The 18,018-nt window shown below is 40.0% G+C and overlaps 1 protein-coding gene across 1 annotated transcript; it reads left to right on the forward strand.

Moving 5' to 3' along the window:
- Nucleotides 1-11,992: 11,992 nt before the first annotated feature.
- On the forward strand, nucleotides 11,993-16,331 carry LOC307241946 (phosphatidylcholine:ceramide cholinephosphotransferase 1-like; the record flags this gene model as incomplete). Its single annotated transcript, XM_080016230.1, has 5 exons — nucleotides 11,993-12,612; nucleotides 12,774-12,891; nucleotides 13,007-13,160; nucleotides 14,798-14,964; nucleotides 16,155-16,331. 5 exons carry the CDS (start codon nucleotides 11,993-11,995, stop codon nucleotides 16,329-16,331), a joined length of 1,236 nt encoding a protein of 411 aa, XP_079872356.1.
- Between the last annotated feature and the right edge of the window lie 1,687 nt (nucleotides 16,332-18,018).

Below are 18,018 nucleotides of genomic sequence, written 5' to 3' on the forward strand. Positions count from 1 at the left end.
TAAAGACACCTTCTTCCGCGATTACATTATTTTCCAATAGCACTTTTTACATGTTGGAAATACAGATTTAGAAGTCATATACAGCTTTTAAATACAAAAATCTCTGCCTAGCTTTAATAAAAACAAACAAATAATTGGACACATTTATTCAGTAAACTCACACATAAGATGCACAATTATGGTTACTTTTATAACAAGATTGTATTTCACCAGAAAATTCACCTGAAAACAGACATCCATTCACATTCCTTGTTACATACAGTATAACCACGCCATTGTACGCCAGGTTGAGGGGTTATTTGTTTGCCTTGTTTTTGGCATTGGTGCCAAGTTCAGCTGTAGCTGCTTTCCTGCTTCTTTGGGGGGCGAATGTCCTCATACAGAGCTTGGACCTGAATCATCAAGTTTAATTTGAACTAAATTATTAGACTAAATGGTCGCCGCCGCTGTTCACCAGTTGAGCAGGGTCGATTTGTTGAACACCTTTTCAAATTGTATTTTTTGCTGACCGGACAGGTTTTTTATTTTAATTTTTTTTACCGAGACTAAGGAAAAATTTGTTATATATGTACTTTTTATATAAGCAAACTGGAAAGAGAGTGTTTAGGAAGGAATCAGTCTTGAATGAGTTCTCACTACCTTAACAATAGTGACTACTTGATCACTTGACTGGGAATCTGGTTTTGGTGATCATGTTCTTGGGTCCTTGGTGCTTTCACATGTGTATTTGGATAACCTAACCTGCGTTTTAATGCCAGATTAGTTCAGTATGAGAAAACGTGTTCTCTGTTTTAAACCTTAGTGTTGTCATTGGTGATTGGAATTCTTAGCGATTGTCGTTTGCTCTGTCAGAGTGCAGATAAAGCTGTGCAACAGTCCGATTGTGTACGTCCCGCCTGCCTAACTGGTTAAAAGGTGGACTGGTTATTGGCCAAGATTAGAGGTGTGATGTTCACATACCGAGGCCAGGAAGTTTCTTCAGATATCTGGAGATCTTATGTAACTCTGAAGCTTGTTATTTTGCAATTGTCAGCCATTTTAAATCGGCTGACAGATTAAAATGCTTGACAACAAAAATGGGTATAATCAATAAATGAAGTCCACTATATGAACAGGAATATTTCATGGTTTAAGAAATAGCTCAGAACTTGTTTCTCACAGACTGCTATTTATTTCCAGATTATAAATTTATGGTGAGCAAAGAATACACTTTAATATGTTGGTCGGGTAATATGAAGCAAGATAAGATGTTAACCGTTTGTGTTGAGCTCTCTTGATCCATCATGAAATGGGAAGAAGCTTAAGTTATGGAAGAAACAACTTTAAGGATGTGTGATTAGTAAAGTCATTTCATCATGTGACCAACTCATTGACCAACTGGCTCTGCTTCAAATTGGGCTTTTTGTTTCAAACATTTTGTCCTCAACTGGAAGTTCCGGTTTCTTAAGTAAATCCTGCTAATATAGCAATCCCAGGGGCTACAGGAAGGCACTTTGACCTATCCACAGGTTCTTTCTGGCTCTCTTGACAAAAAGGATTTCAGCGATTTGGGCTGAGCGCGTAGTGTAAAGGTGGTTGGCTGAGTTGATTCACGAGTTTTTCATTTCAGCTGAGTCTGTTCGCATAAGAGCATTGTTGATAACCAATCAAATACATGAATGTATCCTCTCTGTTATGATGGGGGATGGACATTAATGTAAAGCAATAGTTTTAAAGTGGTAATCCATAAGATTATATAGTTAAGTTTGCGCTTTATAAGAAACAGCCATTCATTGTAGTTGTATGCATGTATGTGCTCTTCAATCTTCTTTTTTGCACTGTGTTCATAGATAACAGAAAACAATTCAATAAAAGTGAATATGACCTGCCCCAGGAAACCCCAAGTTTAGCATAAAGTTACCCCCACTAACGCCATTATCTCCTTTTGTAGATAATTACACTTGTTTGGAAGCAAGACAGATGTAATTATTTCAGCTGTCCCCTGGAAAGCAGCGTAAAACCCCACATGGGCCGCTAGGCAAATCTCAGGGCTCGGCGTCGCAGCAGGACGCTACAGTGATAGCTCCAAAAGTGACGTCAGGAACCTACTTTCCTTCAGAACATGAGTTCTTAGCTGCAGAACTTAAATATAGTTCATTGTATGTGTATGTGCTGGTATTGCTTGACAAGAATGCTCCTATTAGGCAATGTTATATGATATTTAAATGTGTGCCACGCATCACAGACTTTGTAAAAGGAAACAGCCCAGGAGGCATAACCTTAAGTCGCTATTTTATATTTATGAAACCGCTAATTCTCATTAGATTTATTTTAGGGTTTGAATCACTTATTGAGCTGTTTGCTAATTTAACCCTTTGCAGTATGTTTTGTGTACGCAAGCCTTTTGCGCACACAAAAAAAGATTTAGACTGAGCCCAGCTAACCACCTGAATTAATTCATTGGGTTAATAGATTCATGATAAATTGATTAATTAATTTAAACATTAATTACTAGATTAATTGATGAATATTTAAAGAGAGAACCAAAAAATATGTTCTTGGATAGCCAATGAAATTTGCTGGATTTTGATGGATAAATTCACATTATGTCACTCATTAGTCACTCATTGAGTTCACCCAACAGTAAAGTCACTTTCGGGGAGTGAGGTGCCGACGCAGCGGTGTTTTTAGTACGAGAGACAACAAAAAGGCTCGCTGGCCAAATGTGAACATAAACACATTTCTTATTGACGAGCATCAGGCTCCGTCTCATGATCTGGTCTGCAGGGTCTCCGCTCCTGCACCACGTGACCCCTCACTGCAAGAAAAACAACACATGTGAAAACGCTCCCTCCCATATGAGAGCCAATGGGCCTAGCTGAGCTGACCCGATACAGCTGTGCCGACACAGGATGAAGCCAGAGCTGTCACCTGCAGACCGTGGCTTAACCCCGCCCCCTCGTCTGCCACAGCAACATAGGCCTTGTCTACGCTAATACAGATATTTTTCCAAACAAATATTTCCTCTACGTTTTGGCCTCTCATCCACACATAAACAGTGTTTTGGGTCACTAAAACGGAGATTTTTTTAAAAATCAAAGTGCATGTTTTTAAAAACTAGGTTTCTGTGTATCCATGTGAACGGAGCTTTTGGGGAAATTATGATGTCACACCTCAATTCCCGCATTCCCATTGTTGCTTTGTGTAATGAGCATGCACCTGAAACATAAAGAACAACGGATATTTACAAGTTTGTTTACATTTGTTTAACACTGCTTGGTCGATTTACAAGTTTACAACTGAACCATTGCTGATCTCATGTAGTCTTCTTTTTTCTGCCTGAAAAAGACTTTCAGATTTTTCTTAGTTGTCCAAATTTGCAAAGCACGCTTGCAGTTCCACATCTGCGGAGTTGTGATTCCCTCGGATTACAGCTGTACGACCGCAGGCTTTGTTGACATGGAGGCCCACCCCATAATGTGTCCACTCACATCACATTCTCTGTACAGTCAGTACTGTACAGTCAATACTGTGCAGTCAGTACTGTGCAGTCAGTACTGTATGGCCAAAGCCTTGAAATTCACTGTCTGTGATTGTATGTTTAGCTCTGTGACAGTTAAAGAAGCATTTGCCAATCTTTGAAGCGTGTCTATAACGACCACAATACTTAGCCAGGCTGTCAATGTCTAGATTCTGTTGTCAAGCAGCCAGGCATTTTCCTGGCATCGGTGGTGATTTGTAATGTTTCTAATTTCTAATTTAATTGTTTCTGATTGCTAATGGTGGCTAGTGCAGCTGTCACCAGCAGATCTTGAGGAGGATGTTCACTGTTGCTCCTGATCCTTCCCCACTGAACAAACATAGCCATGGATTGGTTTGTTTTAACTGCACAGCCAGGGGATGGAATCGTTACTGTACCTACACTCCGGTATGCAGCCTTGAGGGTTTGTTGTTGAGAATTATACATCGGATGAAACTCAACATGTTGGTGCTGCAGGGTTACTCAGTCACTTAGTTCAGTCAGCTGAGTTTTGTTGACAGTAATGTTCAGTAATGACATTAGATAATGTTCAGAATGTAGTTGCATTTAAAATAGTTAAGATATCATTTTGTCTTTATTTGTACTTGCCATAAAGACACAAGATGTATCACTTAAGTAATGCGTCAATTGAGATGCTGGAAGTTGTTCTGTATTTCTCTGTATTAAATTTCCCCCTTTTTCCTATTTTCCATATTTTATAGGAGCTAGAGTAGTTAATTCCCTCTGTGGCCTGAAGCTCATACTATGTGCATGCATACTAACTCAGTTAGTATGCATGCACCCATCAATAGCTCGGTTCTGGCCACACAGGGATAAAATTGATTTTGACCTTCTTGTCGTGATAATCTGGGTAAAAATATACAAAAAGCAAGTTTTCCAGATATTAAGAGTATTCACTTCAGCACTGGATACTGGTATCCAAGTACACCCACTGGAAGTAAACATTGGCATGGAGTTCATCCACCTAATTCAAACGCTGAAGAATGCTAATTCTTTTCTTGTTGGCTTTTTCTTGCTTTTTCTTGCTTTTTCAGATGAACAGAAGAATATTTTTGATATCTTTCTTATGTACTGTATATGTGAAGGACACCTTTCTATTTTGACTTATCAAAAGGATGAGTGACAAAGAATAGTGTCCTCCTAACTGTACATTTGCTTCTGTACTGACAACTAGTCAAAAAAGAAAAGTGACACAACAAAGACAATAATCAAAGTTCCACTGAGTTGAACTGACATGACATTTTGCTATCAAGGCTCCATTCTGGTGCAATACCATATTTAAGGAAGTTGGGGTTTTGTCATGGATATTTAAATAACTACTTCTATTTGGCTTTCATTCAGCTCATTTTACCAATGGTTTGGTACCGTAACAGCAACCTCGTTTTGAATAGGGCCCGACTGATACATCGGTAGGGCGATAATATCAGCCAATATTTGGGTTCCGAATGAACTATTGGTATCGGTTGAAATTTCACAGATAAAGTGCCAATAAAGGTTATACCCTACCAATGGATATACCACCCATGAACATATTTAGAACAAGTAGAAGTAAGTAAGGTTCCAAATGTTCTTCTTTCCATTCCTTAACTAAATATTGAAACAAAGTCAATATTCGTCTGTGGACATTTAATTATCGAGAAGATTAAGTATAATCTTGGAGAATATTTAATAACCATTAAAGGATTGTCAACATCGATAGTAAGCTAGCGGAGACTGCGGGGATAGGCCTACAGTAACTTTATTTTCATCCCTGCTGGGGTTTTAACAATAAAATTAAAATGTTGCCATTCCTTGCTCACCCTGGATGCAGTTAAAAACATTCTGTGTTTGTGTCCTCACACACAGAGTTCACTTACAGCTCCAAAGCAATGGGGCTGAATTGTGCCCTTTATTTTAGTCCCAAAAGTCAATAAAGTTGATGGAATAGCTCTCAGGGCTTTCACATTCAGTGTTTTGTCCATTTGAATTGAACCTTGTTGTTGGGAACTTCCACCAATCAGTGATTTCCTTCCACAGAGACAACGTGAGGCACTACTCTTTAGACTTTGCATTTATTTGAGGACAGGTACTAGAGAACCACATTCTAACTTTTAGGATAAAATAATAAGTATTATATTTGTAATATCTGTTATTGGAATTCTTTGCCCCTCAAAATCGGTATCGTAGACCAAAAGAAAAATTCACAATAGTCAGGCCCTAATTTTGACTGTTAATTTTCAACCTGTGCAGATAGCTTGACCTGTTGGGTTAATACAGTGGAAACCTCATATAGTGATCACATCTGTCTGGGTCAAATTGATCACTATAAACGGATGATTATTATAACCAAAATTCTTTATTTTTGTTTATTTCTCATGCAGATTACCATCTAATTGTATCAATGGCTCTGTGGAGCCTGACACGGTACACACAGGGATTTTTTTTGTTTTGTTCATTTAGGAAACGGAGGAAAATAAATACATTTAAAGTTAAAACATTGTGACATGAACAGTGTTAGCAGACTACTTGATTACAATAAATAAGCACAATTATTAAAATTATTATTATTTCGCATTTGGATAGGAATCCCATGAGTCCCATGCGTTTTGATCCATATAAGAAGCAGACATGGCATATAAGGTCACTGTAACTGTGATCGTTCCAAGCGGTTTTCACTGTATTTGCATTGCCTTTTGGATAACATTTGATATGCCAAGTGTACAGTGATCCAGGTGAGAGTGACTATGTGTATATATCCATTTTGTTTCAAAAGATAAAGTTCTGTAATAGGAGGCTATGTTTCAAAACCTTTGTTCAGGAGAAAGGAAAACACCCATAATACGCAGACAGAAAAGTAAAAAAAAAAAACGGATGTTAATAGGTTTCCTTGAACAGATTTTTTTTTAATCAACATTCAGCTTTTATATGACCCCATGGTTCACTGCTTTTGTTATTCCTGTTGTTTGGTTAAATTCAGCATTGGCCCATATATGAAGTTATTGTACAAAATACATGTGATTTTGCAGTATTTGAAAATGTTAACTCTTAGTTAAACCTTTATTAATTTATTCCCTACCCCATTGTTGTTTTATTTAATTTGGTCATATTGTTTAAGATTGTTTTTTTTTTTAGATTTTAATTATTATTATTATTATTATTATTATTATTATTTATTTTTACTTTTTTAATATTTTGAGACCGTTGGAAGTAAAGTCAGCCGATCTAGATTGTGTGTGTGAAATCTGTCTATTTCAACTGTTGGCAGACAAAAATTTAGCCATTGGCCATTTTGACGAAGATTCCTTGAATTTAGGGATTTCAATTGTGAATGTCATAAACCTGAACCAAACCTACATGGAAACAAATGTGAACAAGGCGGAGGAAAGGGATCGAGGCAAGTGGGCAGGTGCAAGCTTGAAATGGGAGGAGGCAAAATAAACTGGAACTCAGAGCCTGGCGGATTGCAACGGCACGAGAACAGATGGTGCAGGTCCATGTTTGGGGAAACGTGTTGGGAATTGTTTACCCCCATGCGCCGATTCCACGTGTTTTAGCATAGCAAAGCTGGAAGAAGGAAAATTCAGCAGTAAACCGGTAAGTCCGGAAATTCTGTACCTCAATGGCTGTTCGTACCTGGCAAAGCCGTTAGTACCTAACTGTAACCCTAACTCTAGATTGAAGCCAGAAGTGTGGACTCTTAGCAGCAGATCTGATCTGTGTGTTTCTGTAGAACAATCCCTTGCTTAAGACGTGTCTTAACAGTTTCCATAGCGTAAATATGTTGTAGTAACTGTCAACCAGACAGAAGCTATGTCAAACTGTTACCACTATTTAAAGTAAAATAACTTTATTGATCTGATTTGTGTTTCTATAGAACAAACCCTTACTTAAGGCGTGTTTTAACAGTTTTCATAGCGTGATTAAATTGAGGTATCTGGTCAACTGGACAGCAGCTAGGTCCAATTATTATCACAATTAAAGGTGAGCTATCATGATTACAGTTCAAATTAGGCTGCGCTTCGAATCTCAAAGTCTCAAATCCAGCTCTTAGAAAGGTGTGTGTGTGTGTGTGTGTGTGTGTGTGTGTGTGTGTGTGTGTGTGTGTGTGTGTGTGTGTGTGTGTGTGTGTGTGTGTGTGTGTGTGTGTGTGTGTGTGTGTGTGTGTGTGTGTGTGTGTGTGTGGTCGGTCAAGGGTCAAGGGAACATCAGCTTGACAAACTTTCGATTCATTCCCGGCGCCCAACCCACCTCTGTGTGTCTGTCTGCCTGTTCCCCACCCATCTGGTCCGGGTGGCACCATGATAAGTTTGGTTGGCTTCAAAGGAGAGATTTATATCATGCGGTTCAGTCAGAGCAGCGTGTGACTCTTCCCCATGATGTATTTCAACACGCATGCTTAGATCTGCATCACATTTTCCAGAAAAAAAAACAATAAGTCCCCCCCTGTTGCTTTTAAAACTGTTTTCCTTTTCAAAACCTTTTCATTTCAAAGGAATGCTTAACCACTAAGCTCTCAATGGAGGCGCCAGATATGGGAGTGGGTGGGTGGGGTTCTGTCAATGTCATTTTTTTAAGGCAGGATGTTTCTTTGATAGGTATGTGATACCAGATGACAGATATTGTTATGGTACAGTCAGTGGCCGAATGGCATATTAATCGAAAAGATATTCATTTAAATCAAGGGGTTTTCATGCTCACAAATTGTTGCGTTGAATTTTCGAAGTACCATTTTAATAGTGTGTTTATGACCGCATCCAATTAGGGCTAGTTAATATATTTAGTAAGTTAATCCTTATTTTTATATCACTATTTAAATCATACTGTTACAAAGCTCTTTACAGAAACATAATTGAACAAAATTCAAACAGGCAGAGTGGGCAAAAAAATGAAATAATAGCAGACAAAGTATGAGCCCGCTATGAGTTACAGACCATCTGAAGGATAATTAAGGTAGTCACAGGGAATCCCAATGATATTTATATACTGTATATCTGCTCATAAATTCAAAATACCACTTTAAAGAATCCATCTGAGGCTTAGCCCGTCGCTAATCTGAAGTGTGATATCCGGCCAAAACCCTAAAATTGAATTTACGAGAGGTGGACATAATAATAGTAAATGGTTGTCTAGCCCCAATTGTTAAAATTGTCCTCATATTTGTGTAAGCATGCAATGGAGTAGTCTTAAAATCTTTACTTTACACTATTTACATATGTATTTTTGGTTGTTTATCTGGATGTACGTCTTCTTGTTTTGGCTAGAAATCAGTATTGTATCCTTTAACCATATTGGTGCAAATGAATAGCTACTCAGAGCGGACATGGAGACCTGTAGAGTAAACACATGGCAATAGTACTCTTAAGCTCAATAAACACACACCGACCAAACATACACAAGCAAACTCATGCCTCCTTTCTCATGAAAAGCCAGCCTTTGTGATCTCTGTTTAAACAACATGTTCCTTGTATGCTGTGGTCACAGTTTCATTAGCACAGAGCCATTATGTTATATTTGAAGTAGGGCTGCCAAACACGGAAGTATTTATTTTGATTGTTAGTCACAGACAAATTGTGTGTGATAGACAGTATTTCACAATCTCACAATGAATATGTATGTGACAAATAATCTCTTGAACTTGAATTTGAATTCAAAATCCCACATTTGAGTTGAGCTAGTTGAGCTTTAAGATATTGAGCTGTGTGGTAATACCCACCTTGAGACCCAAATTGTAGCTCCCTTTAATGTCTCAGACCCCACATTGGGAGTGATTTTAGTTTTTCTCTTCTCATGAACACAATTAAGATTGTACGATGGGGTATTGTGGTAGTGTCAATATTTTAACTTCATGACCATATGAAGCTGCTGAAAAATGATAAACAATAATATTGACTTATCTGTCAGCTCAATTTTTAATAATTTTCATAAATCCACAAAATGTATTAATAATTAAGAAAAGAAAATCTCACTAGAATGTAGAAAGAAATACCGTGACACACTATATATGCTGTGGAATAATAAGAATAACGACAATTGTTCTCATGGTTTGGCCGCATTTCCCTGTCCGGTGAAATAGGTTCCCAGCCTTCTGAACCCCGTGTGCACAAATTCAAGCCTTCTGATATGATCGGCTTTATGCCTTTCTCTTATTCACCGGCAAAACCAAAGTGAATGCGAGTTAGTTGAGAATAGGAATGCTGTGCTGTGCCATCTAGGTGAGTGAGGTTATTACTATGCTGCATGGCTGTAAGCTGATTCATAGTGCAAAGGTCCTCAGCTCTCAGCGGCTAATCTCTAATCTGTCGCAATTATACGCTGTTAACAGATGCGTGTGCGTGCCTCTTGTTTATTTCTTACACGCTCGCCGTGCTCATGAAAATGTACAACGTTCAACATAACACTGTGTAAAACATCGAAAGTATGATTTTAAAGAGGGCTCACGAAAACTAAATGAGAGTTAAATTGTGAAAAAACATGTGTAAAAGAGTGATGGAGTGATGAGATAAAAAATCAATTTTAAGACTAGATTTTAAAAATTGCTCCTGATTTTGCTGGGATACGCAGGAATGGAGTTTAATTTTTATAGGCGGTCTCATATTTAAATGTTTTTTTCCTTTTGTTATTTTTAACCTCACATTCAGTGTGTTGTTGGTAGTATTACGATCATTGTGTTAGGTCAAACTGTTCGTCTAGTCCAATAAATCCACTGCCAGGTGTCCTCAGAGCCGCGGATGACCCGGCTTAATAAAAGCCATTAGCCCGGCCTAGTTGCCTTAGCCTGGATGAGCAGTGCTCCCGGCCGGAGGGAGATAGGGGCCGCGGTTTCCCTGCCAACCAGGCGGACAGCGCTCCGACTTCCTGCAGGCCGGGTGGGTGGGGACGGGCTTTCTGGCTGCCGGCCCCGGTGACAGGCGTGGTGTTTGCAGTGCTCAGCGTGGACATTCACTCTGATTTATGAGTTTCTCCCGGCCGACTTTTCCACCCTCCAGCTCTCCCTCTTGTCCTTCTGGCTCCAGCGGATCGGCCTTGGCCGCCGTTTGAACCTCCCACCCCCCCCCTCCAACGCTAACGGAGCCATCCTGTGTCCATCCCCGACAAGGCGCTCTGTAAACAAACCCAGATACAGCAGCAGATGTGGGGGATTTTCTCTACGCCCCTATAGTATGGACGTTGCCTGCAAGTGATTTAATTAATAAAGAGTGAATAATAACAAGAGATCAAGATTAATCAAGATTTATTGATTAAGAGTAAATCAAGTGTTTGGAAAGAAATATAGGATCAAGGGTAATTTGTGGTGGTATACCTCTTGCCTGTAGCACAGAGTGTAGAGATTTGGAAAGGAGGATATCAAATAAAAACCATGTATGTACTACATGCCAGTTACTATAGAAACGGACATTACATGGTTTGCAGATTAATGAGGAATATGCTGTTAAAATGTGGATAAAAGGCCATGAAGGTTCTGTAGGTTCTGCTTCTTGAAGGGGTTCATTGATCCCCTCTCATCTTCTATCAATATCTTCCATTTGCCATCAGTTCATCGTTGATTTATTCATGGATTGTAGTGTGGGCGTTTGTGAACTTACCATTTTGGATTTGAAACGCTGGTGTTCCCAATAAAAGCTGATTACACTATACTACTACAACGCCAATTTATTTTTGAGTGTTTGAAAAGAGCCAGACCACACAGGATGCTGGAGCTCATCCCTGAAACAGCTCCAAGCAGCGGGTATCAAGGCGGGGCTGCTTGCTTCAGTACTCCTCTTATTGCTGTTATTGTTTTTAAAAGCTTTTGAATAATGTGAATAATTCATATGATGCTGTGAAATGGATCCTGTGGGATAGTCATTTCTTTTTCTCTCCTGCAGTTAGGAAATCACCGCTGTGATCACTGCTTTTCTATTATTCACTCACGTGAAATGGAAAATGTAAGTAAAGCACAATGGCGCTGAACAACAGCAGACCTCAGATCAGAACTGACTGCATGCTCCATGGCTACTTTATCACTGCACTAGGGGCCTGGTTGGTGTCCACATATTTCTATTTTTGGACATATTTGTGCCCCTATGGAAATCCTTGATCTTGCTCTACTTTTTTGCACCGTTGACCTATTGAGCTGTACTCACAAGACAGCGTGCGCCCAGTCTGACAACCAGTCCTAATATACTGGTGGAAGTGAAAATGAAGATGTTAACACATAGTTTCATAGTTTGAGTCATTCGCCCCCTCTTCTTCTTCTTTTTTACAGGAACCCGATCTAATGGAAAGCCCTTGAGAATGAGGTGGAAGATGTTTAGGAAGGTTCATTCTAGCTGCTCACCGTGACGTTGCTCCTTCACCACAAGAGGAGAGCTGGCGACCAGTCAGTGCTCCTTATACGCCATGAGTCTCACCTGTAGAGGACTTGCTGAAGACCCCTAGACCTTCAAGCCTGCCACGCTCCTTCCTGCGTTGCCTTGGACGCCCCCTGACCCTCCACATTCCCATCTGGTCAAGATGAAGAATGTGGGGGAATGGACGCCAGAGGACGTCTCCCGGTGGCTGAGCGAAGAAGGAATGCAGGAATACTGCGACGCCCTTCGTAAAATGGATGGCAGCACCCTGCTGGGGCTGACCAAGGCAGACTTTTGGGCGCCGCCGCTCTCGCTGGTCTCGTCCGATGGCGGCCGGCAGCTGTTGGAGCGGCTGGAGACGCTGCGGATAGAGACCCACATCGAGGCCCACAAAAACGGTCACGCGAACGGGCACGCCGGGGGGCTGCCCAACGGGGCGGGCAAGCCAGAGAAGAACGGCTCGCTGGGGCTCAACGGCTTCCGCAAGGAGATGGTTCACATCCCCATCCCCATCCCCGTGATGGACAGTGTGTGCTCTGCGTTCCCTGCCGAGTGGGGCAAGACAGGCGTGGCGTTTCTCTATGCCGTGGTGTGCTTCGTCACAACCAGCGTGGTGATCTCTGTGGTCCACGAGAGGGTCCCGAGCAAAGAGCACACGCCGCCGCTACCCGATAAGTTCTTTGACTTCTTTGACAGAGTGGAGTGGGCCTTCTCCATCTGTGAGATCAACGGCATGCTCCTGGTGGGAATCTGGTTGGTCCAGTGGACTCTTCTCAAACACAGGTACAGACCTACATGGCTTAGCGTTGCCCAAGATAAACACTTTAAAGTGTGTGTGTTTAACTTTCCATTCTAGTTTGTTTTCATTGTTAATACAATATTCCTCGTCTGGGATCCATGTGTTGAAATGATGGTATTTTTCCTCGTTATATTTCTGTTTCCAGGTCTATTATTGGCCGTCGATTTTTCTTTATAGTGGGAACCCTCTACTTGTACCGGTGTGTCACAATGTATATCACCACCCTGCCTGTTCCTGGAATGCACTTCAAGTGCTCTCCAAAGGTACGACACATGCAGTTGCGTCCGTTTCTGTCTGTCGTCTGAATCCCGTCTGATAGTGTAGTGGTTTCGCTGAAATATGTGCAGAATGAACACCTAACCTGGAAATCCATTGCAGCTGCTTGGAAATTGGGAGGCGCAGATGAGGAGGATAATGAAGATGATCGCTGGTGGCGGTCTGTCCATCACAGGATCCCACTCCATGTGTGGAGACTACCTGTACAGCGGCCACACAGTCATGCTAACGCTAACGTACCTCTTCATCAAAGAGTGTAAGTGCACTGTAACGCAAAGCCTTTATTTACAATTCAGAAGTTGACATCAAAGGAGCATCACGGGACCCCTCGAGCAACATTTCTCTTTAAATGGTGAAGTGCAGCTTCAATCCAATTTCTCCTCTTGATTAGCGATCTGTTCCATCGGGGCAGAGCTGCTTCTGTCCCTGATAAACAACAGGGCAGCTTGCCTGCAACACTGGCCTTTTGAACGTTCCTTATCAGGAATGGTGACGAAGAGGTTGCTTCGTTGGCTAAAACCTGTCCGAACCATCATATCATCATCAAGTCTGAACTCTAAATCTAAAGCTCCTCAGGGCGGGGCGGGCAGTGAAGCTTTCTCGAGCCCCCCCATCTGGCCATCGAGCCAGTTCAGGTCTATGTTAATACATTTATGTCAACCAAACCGTATTTTGAACCAAATTAATTTTTATTACATTACAATCAACAAATCACGTCTATAAATTAGACTTGTTGCTTGAAGAACATTTGAAAGTATAGTGTATTACTGCCCCCTCTCCTGCAAATATGATGTTGACCGCCACATGCAATGTCATATATTTGTAGATTTAATTGACGAGGGTTTTATTTAGGATTTCTGGTTGTTCATTGCACTTTTTATGCCCACCACCGGATCCCATCAGGCCTCCTCTCAATGGGTTTCCCATATCCTATGTTCCCATGTTGAAACAGGATGTTCTGGTCGTACAGTGAGCGGATTCTCTCCCAGTCGGCTTCACGTCAACAATGATTTTGGCTTTTTCATCACATGATATTATTGCTCTACTTGTTTTAATTGGGTTAGTGCCCTGAGAAGCCTCCTTGATCCAGCAGAGACACCTAGTGGACACAAGAAGAACAGGGGGAGAGTGGGAGAGAATCACGGTGACACAAAGCCCCCAAAAAAAACTAACAAACAGAAAAACAAGGGGGAACATTTTGAGGTCAACAACAAAACTTACGTTAGATTTGACCCCAATGTGTCTGTACAGTCATCAGAGCAACCTCAGCATCAGCACCACTCAATGTCTCTGCACTGTGCAGCCACATAATTTCACAAATTAAAATGTAACATCACTAAACATCAATAAGAAAAATGATAAATGTTATTATACATGAATGAGTGAAGCACGTTTTAAGCATTGCTGGTAAAATGTTTTAGATTCAACAAAACAAAAAAGGAGGTATAGATAACCTAAAATTAAAACAACTAAGTGTAAGCAATGCTGTTAAAAAATACAGATAGGTGGGGACAACCTTAAAATTATAATTTAATATTTGCAGTTATAAATATGTATACAGATAAATGAAGATAACCTTGCATACATTTTTTTTTTTTTTAGTTTTTTAAACTATACCATCTATACCCTATCTCTCTCTATCTCTCTCTCTCTCTCTCTCTCTCTCTCGTCCATTTTGTCCATTGATTTCACTCAGTGAGCTGCTGAATGCTAAAAAATCAAAGGTTTCAATAACAAAGGTGGTTGAACCCATATCAACCAGCTGATTGATATTTCGACTGCAGCGGTGCAATGCGTTATTTATTTATTTTTTTTAATCCAGTTTTTTGGTTTATCCCTGCTCTGATGTTTATTTTTTTTCAACTATTATTATTTTTTTGTTGTTATTTCCAGATTCCCCCTGGCGGTACTGGTGGTACCACTGGTTCTGCTGGACGCTGAGTGCAGTGGGTGTGTTCTGCATCCTTCTGGCCCACGACCACTACACTGTGGACGTGGTGGTGGCGTACTACATCACCACGCGCCTCTTCTGGTGGTACCACACGCTGGCCAACCAACACGTAAGCCCATTAAGTCCTGGTCTCCTGCATCAAGTTTTATTCTATAAATGAGTCCATTTTTAGTTTTACCTCAAAGTTCACATTCCAACCCTGTTCTCTTAAAGTGAAGCTGGATTTTGTAAAGAGTTGGAGCCGGGTGCAGGAACTCAGCAATCAGATGCATGTGGAAAATATACTATCTAGATTATATTAGACTATTTACTCGATCTGTATATAGCAGTGGTTCTCAAACCTTTTGAGTAGTGTGTGTAAGATCTTTTTTCAGCTGAGTACCACCTTCACTGGCATTGGGAGATAAAAAATAAAATATATAACCAACCATAATATAACCAATATTTTATAACACTTTTTTTTTTTGGAGTACCCCCTGCAGTACTCCAAAGTTCCCCTAGGTCGTGCCCCAGTTTGAGAAACACTTGTCTAACACTTGTCAGTAAAACCATCATTTAGTTCCTTTTAAGGTGTTTCCATGTCCTTCAAATGTCTATAGAATCATAATCTATTCATTTTTCCAAATACATTTTTACATATGAGGAGTATGTCCAGTTGATTGGTGATTGCTCATCAGACAATTGGCATTAAAGCTTGAAAAGAAATAGTGACAAGTCTAAAAAAATAAAACGAGAATGCCAACTGTCCAAAAGTAGTCAAATTTCCAAAAAACAAAAAAAACATAAAATAAAAAAATAAGTCATTGAGTAGTCGTAAAACATTTATCTGTTATTTATCCATGTATTTACTTTTGTCAAAATGAGTCAAGTTCTTCTACATCCGAGTTTTTGAGTTTTTCATCCATTTTTGATGTTATAGAATCCTAAAACTTCCACTGAACCTGATGCCTGTTTCTATGTAATGACATCGCTCTGTACCAAATATATAGTAGTTATATTTAGACCTACCTCTCCGTACCAAATATATATAGCACTTACATAACACTTACCTCTCTGTATCAAATACTGTATATAGTAGTTTTAATTATACCTACCTGCAATAGTTTATGGGATAATAGAGAGATCAGTCTTAAATTTAGCTAAAATGTGTCTTAAAAAGTCTTCAGTCAAACTTTCTTGCAAGCCCTGAATATGTGGGTTAAGTTGGAATGACTGTAAAAGGACAAATGATCGTCCTCATGGATCCAGTCCCACAACATGAAGTGACACTTTTTAAAATAAAATGTATTCCCATTCCAGTCTCTGAAAGAAGCGTCCCAGAGCAACCCATTCTCCCGGGTCTGGTGGTACAGACTCTTCCAGTACTTTGAGGAGAACGTCCGCGGCATTGTCCCGCGGAACTATCAGCTGCCGTTGTCATGGAGACCGTCGCAGTGGAGCCGAGGTGTCAAGTACAGCCGGCTGGACGCCCAGTGACAGCACTGTGACACGCCCCTCCTTTCCCCAAATCACTTCTTTCTCTCTGTTCACACTAATTTAATTCTTCCTTGTTGTTTATTTTCTCTCCTTTAGACCAGATTTCAATCGCTGCTTTATTGCAGATGAAGCATTTCAATAGAATGTTTATACACAATGTATAGGTAGCCTTCACAGCCATCTGTTGACTTTGAAAAAGACTTTTTGTTCATGCAAAAATGTTGATTTCTTCCGATTTCATTTTTAATTTTTAATTTGCTTTTCTTTGTTATTTTAATATTCAGTGCAAATAGTGTCAATCAAGTTTTTATTTTATAATCAAAGACGCCATAATCAGTTCCTTTTTATAGCAAGTAATTTTTTCTAAACAATCCTTGCTAAATTTAATAGAGTGCAAAAAGAATAAGAATAATTTTCTATCTATTTCAAGGACTTTATTTTTCAAAAACAACGATGTCAAACAGATTTTTATAGAGTTTTTATTTTTTTTTTTTTTAGTTTTTTTTTTACCTATTTAGAGGCTGAGATGGAGAACGGCGCAAAATAATCAAATGTGGTTTATAGCATTATCCCAGTGCCTTCCTTTGCTAGATTGTACAACCGTTTAATGACGAGTCCTGTACTCCCACGCCTCATATGTGGATTTTTCCACATGGCGCCACAAAGTACCTAACGATAGTTTCTGGTTTGCATGAATGTATGAATAATTCTACCAGCCTTACCTTCAGATGGGTCTTCCCTCAAACATGAAATATCCCATTTTATTCATCAACGCTTCATTAGGAGAGTTTGTATTTATCCGTTGTTCTGATGTGAAGAAATCGACTGTTTGATTAACATTTTAACTTTTATTTTATTTTTTATTTTTTCGTTATTGTCAGTGATTGTTTCCAGTTTGTCGCCTAGTCCTGTACCTTTCCTCAAGAACCAGCTTCCTGTTTGTCTGCTTTGTTTAGTTTTCACCATGACGTTCTCCGTTAATGCGATTTGGGTTGGTTTTGGGAACATCTGAACTCATCTCCCCCAGCTTGATTATAATTCCATGTTCTGCCACGTGCTTTCCCAGGAGCTGCTCTGGTGCTTCTTTCTTTCTGTTCTCCATTGACTTCCATGAGTGTAAAAACTGGACCTCAAGACTAAACAAAGAAAAGTACCTCACCGTTAAACCGGTTCCTCTCTGAAATTGTGCACCCTTCATTGGACCCTGGATCACTTTATTTTCAAGGCTGTTGCAAGGGAATTTTTAATCTGCTTCACATTTCAAGCTCATCTCCGAGACTTGGTTTGTGGAAGTCAATGGAAAGCACAAACTCAGATCTTCCTCCTCCTTGACACAGAAACCTGTGGAGGTGTGTGGCAGTAGAAGGATCTATACAGAGCTGAGGAACTCACGCAGTCAGTTGTTTCTTCAAAATGTCCAGCTCTCTGTAATGCCCCCTTTTCAGGACTCAAAAGGCTGTAAAATCCTCCGCATGTGCGGTGTAATGTGTTGGAAAGTCTTGCGTTTGACTTTAGGACTGAAAGATGTCCCCTCTGTTCCCTCTGAGTCCCCTCCTCCTTCTTCATGCAGGTACTAAACCAGTGGTATTCAAACTTTTTTTTCGCCAAACCCCACCTCCCTCAAATTTTAAGGACTTATGGGACAAATACAAAATGTGACATATGCTAAATAATGTTGTTTATGGTA

The sequence above is a fragment of the Zeus faber genome (genome assembly GCF_960531495.2).
Source record: "Zeus faber genome assembly, chromosome: 16".
NCBI lineage: Eukaryota > Metazoa > Chordata > Actinopteri > Zeiformes > Zeidae > Zeus > Zeus faber.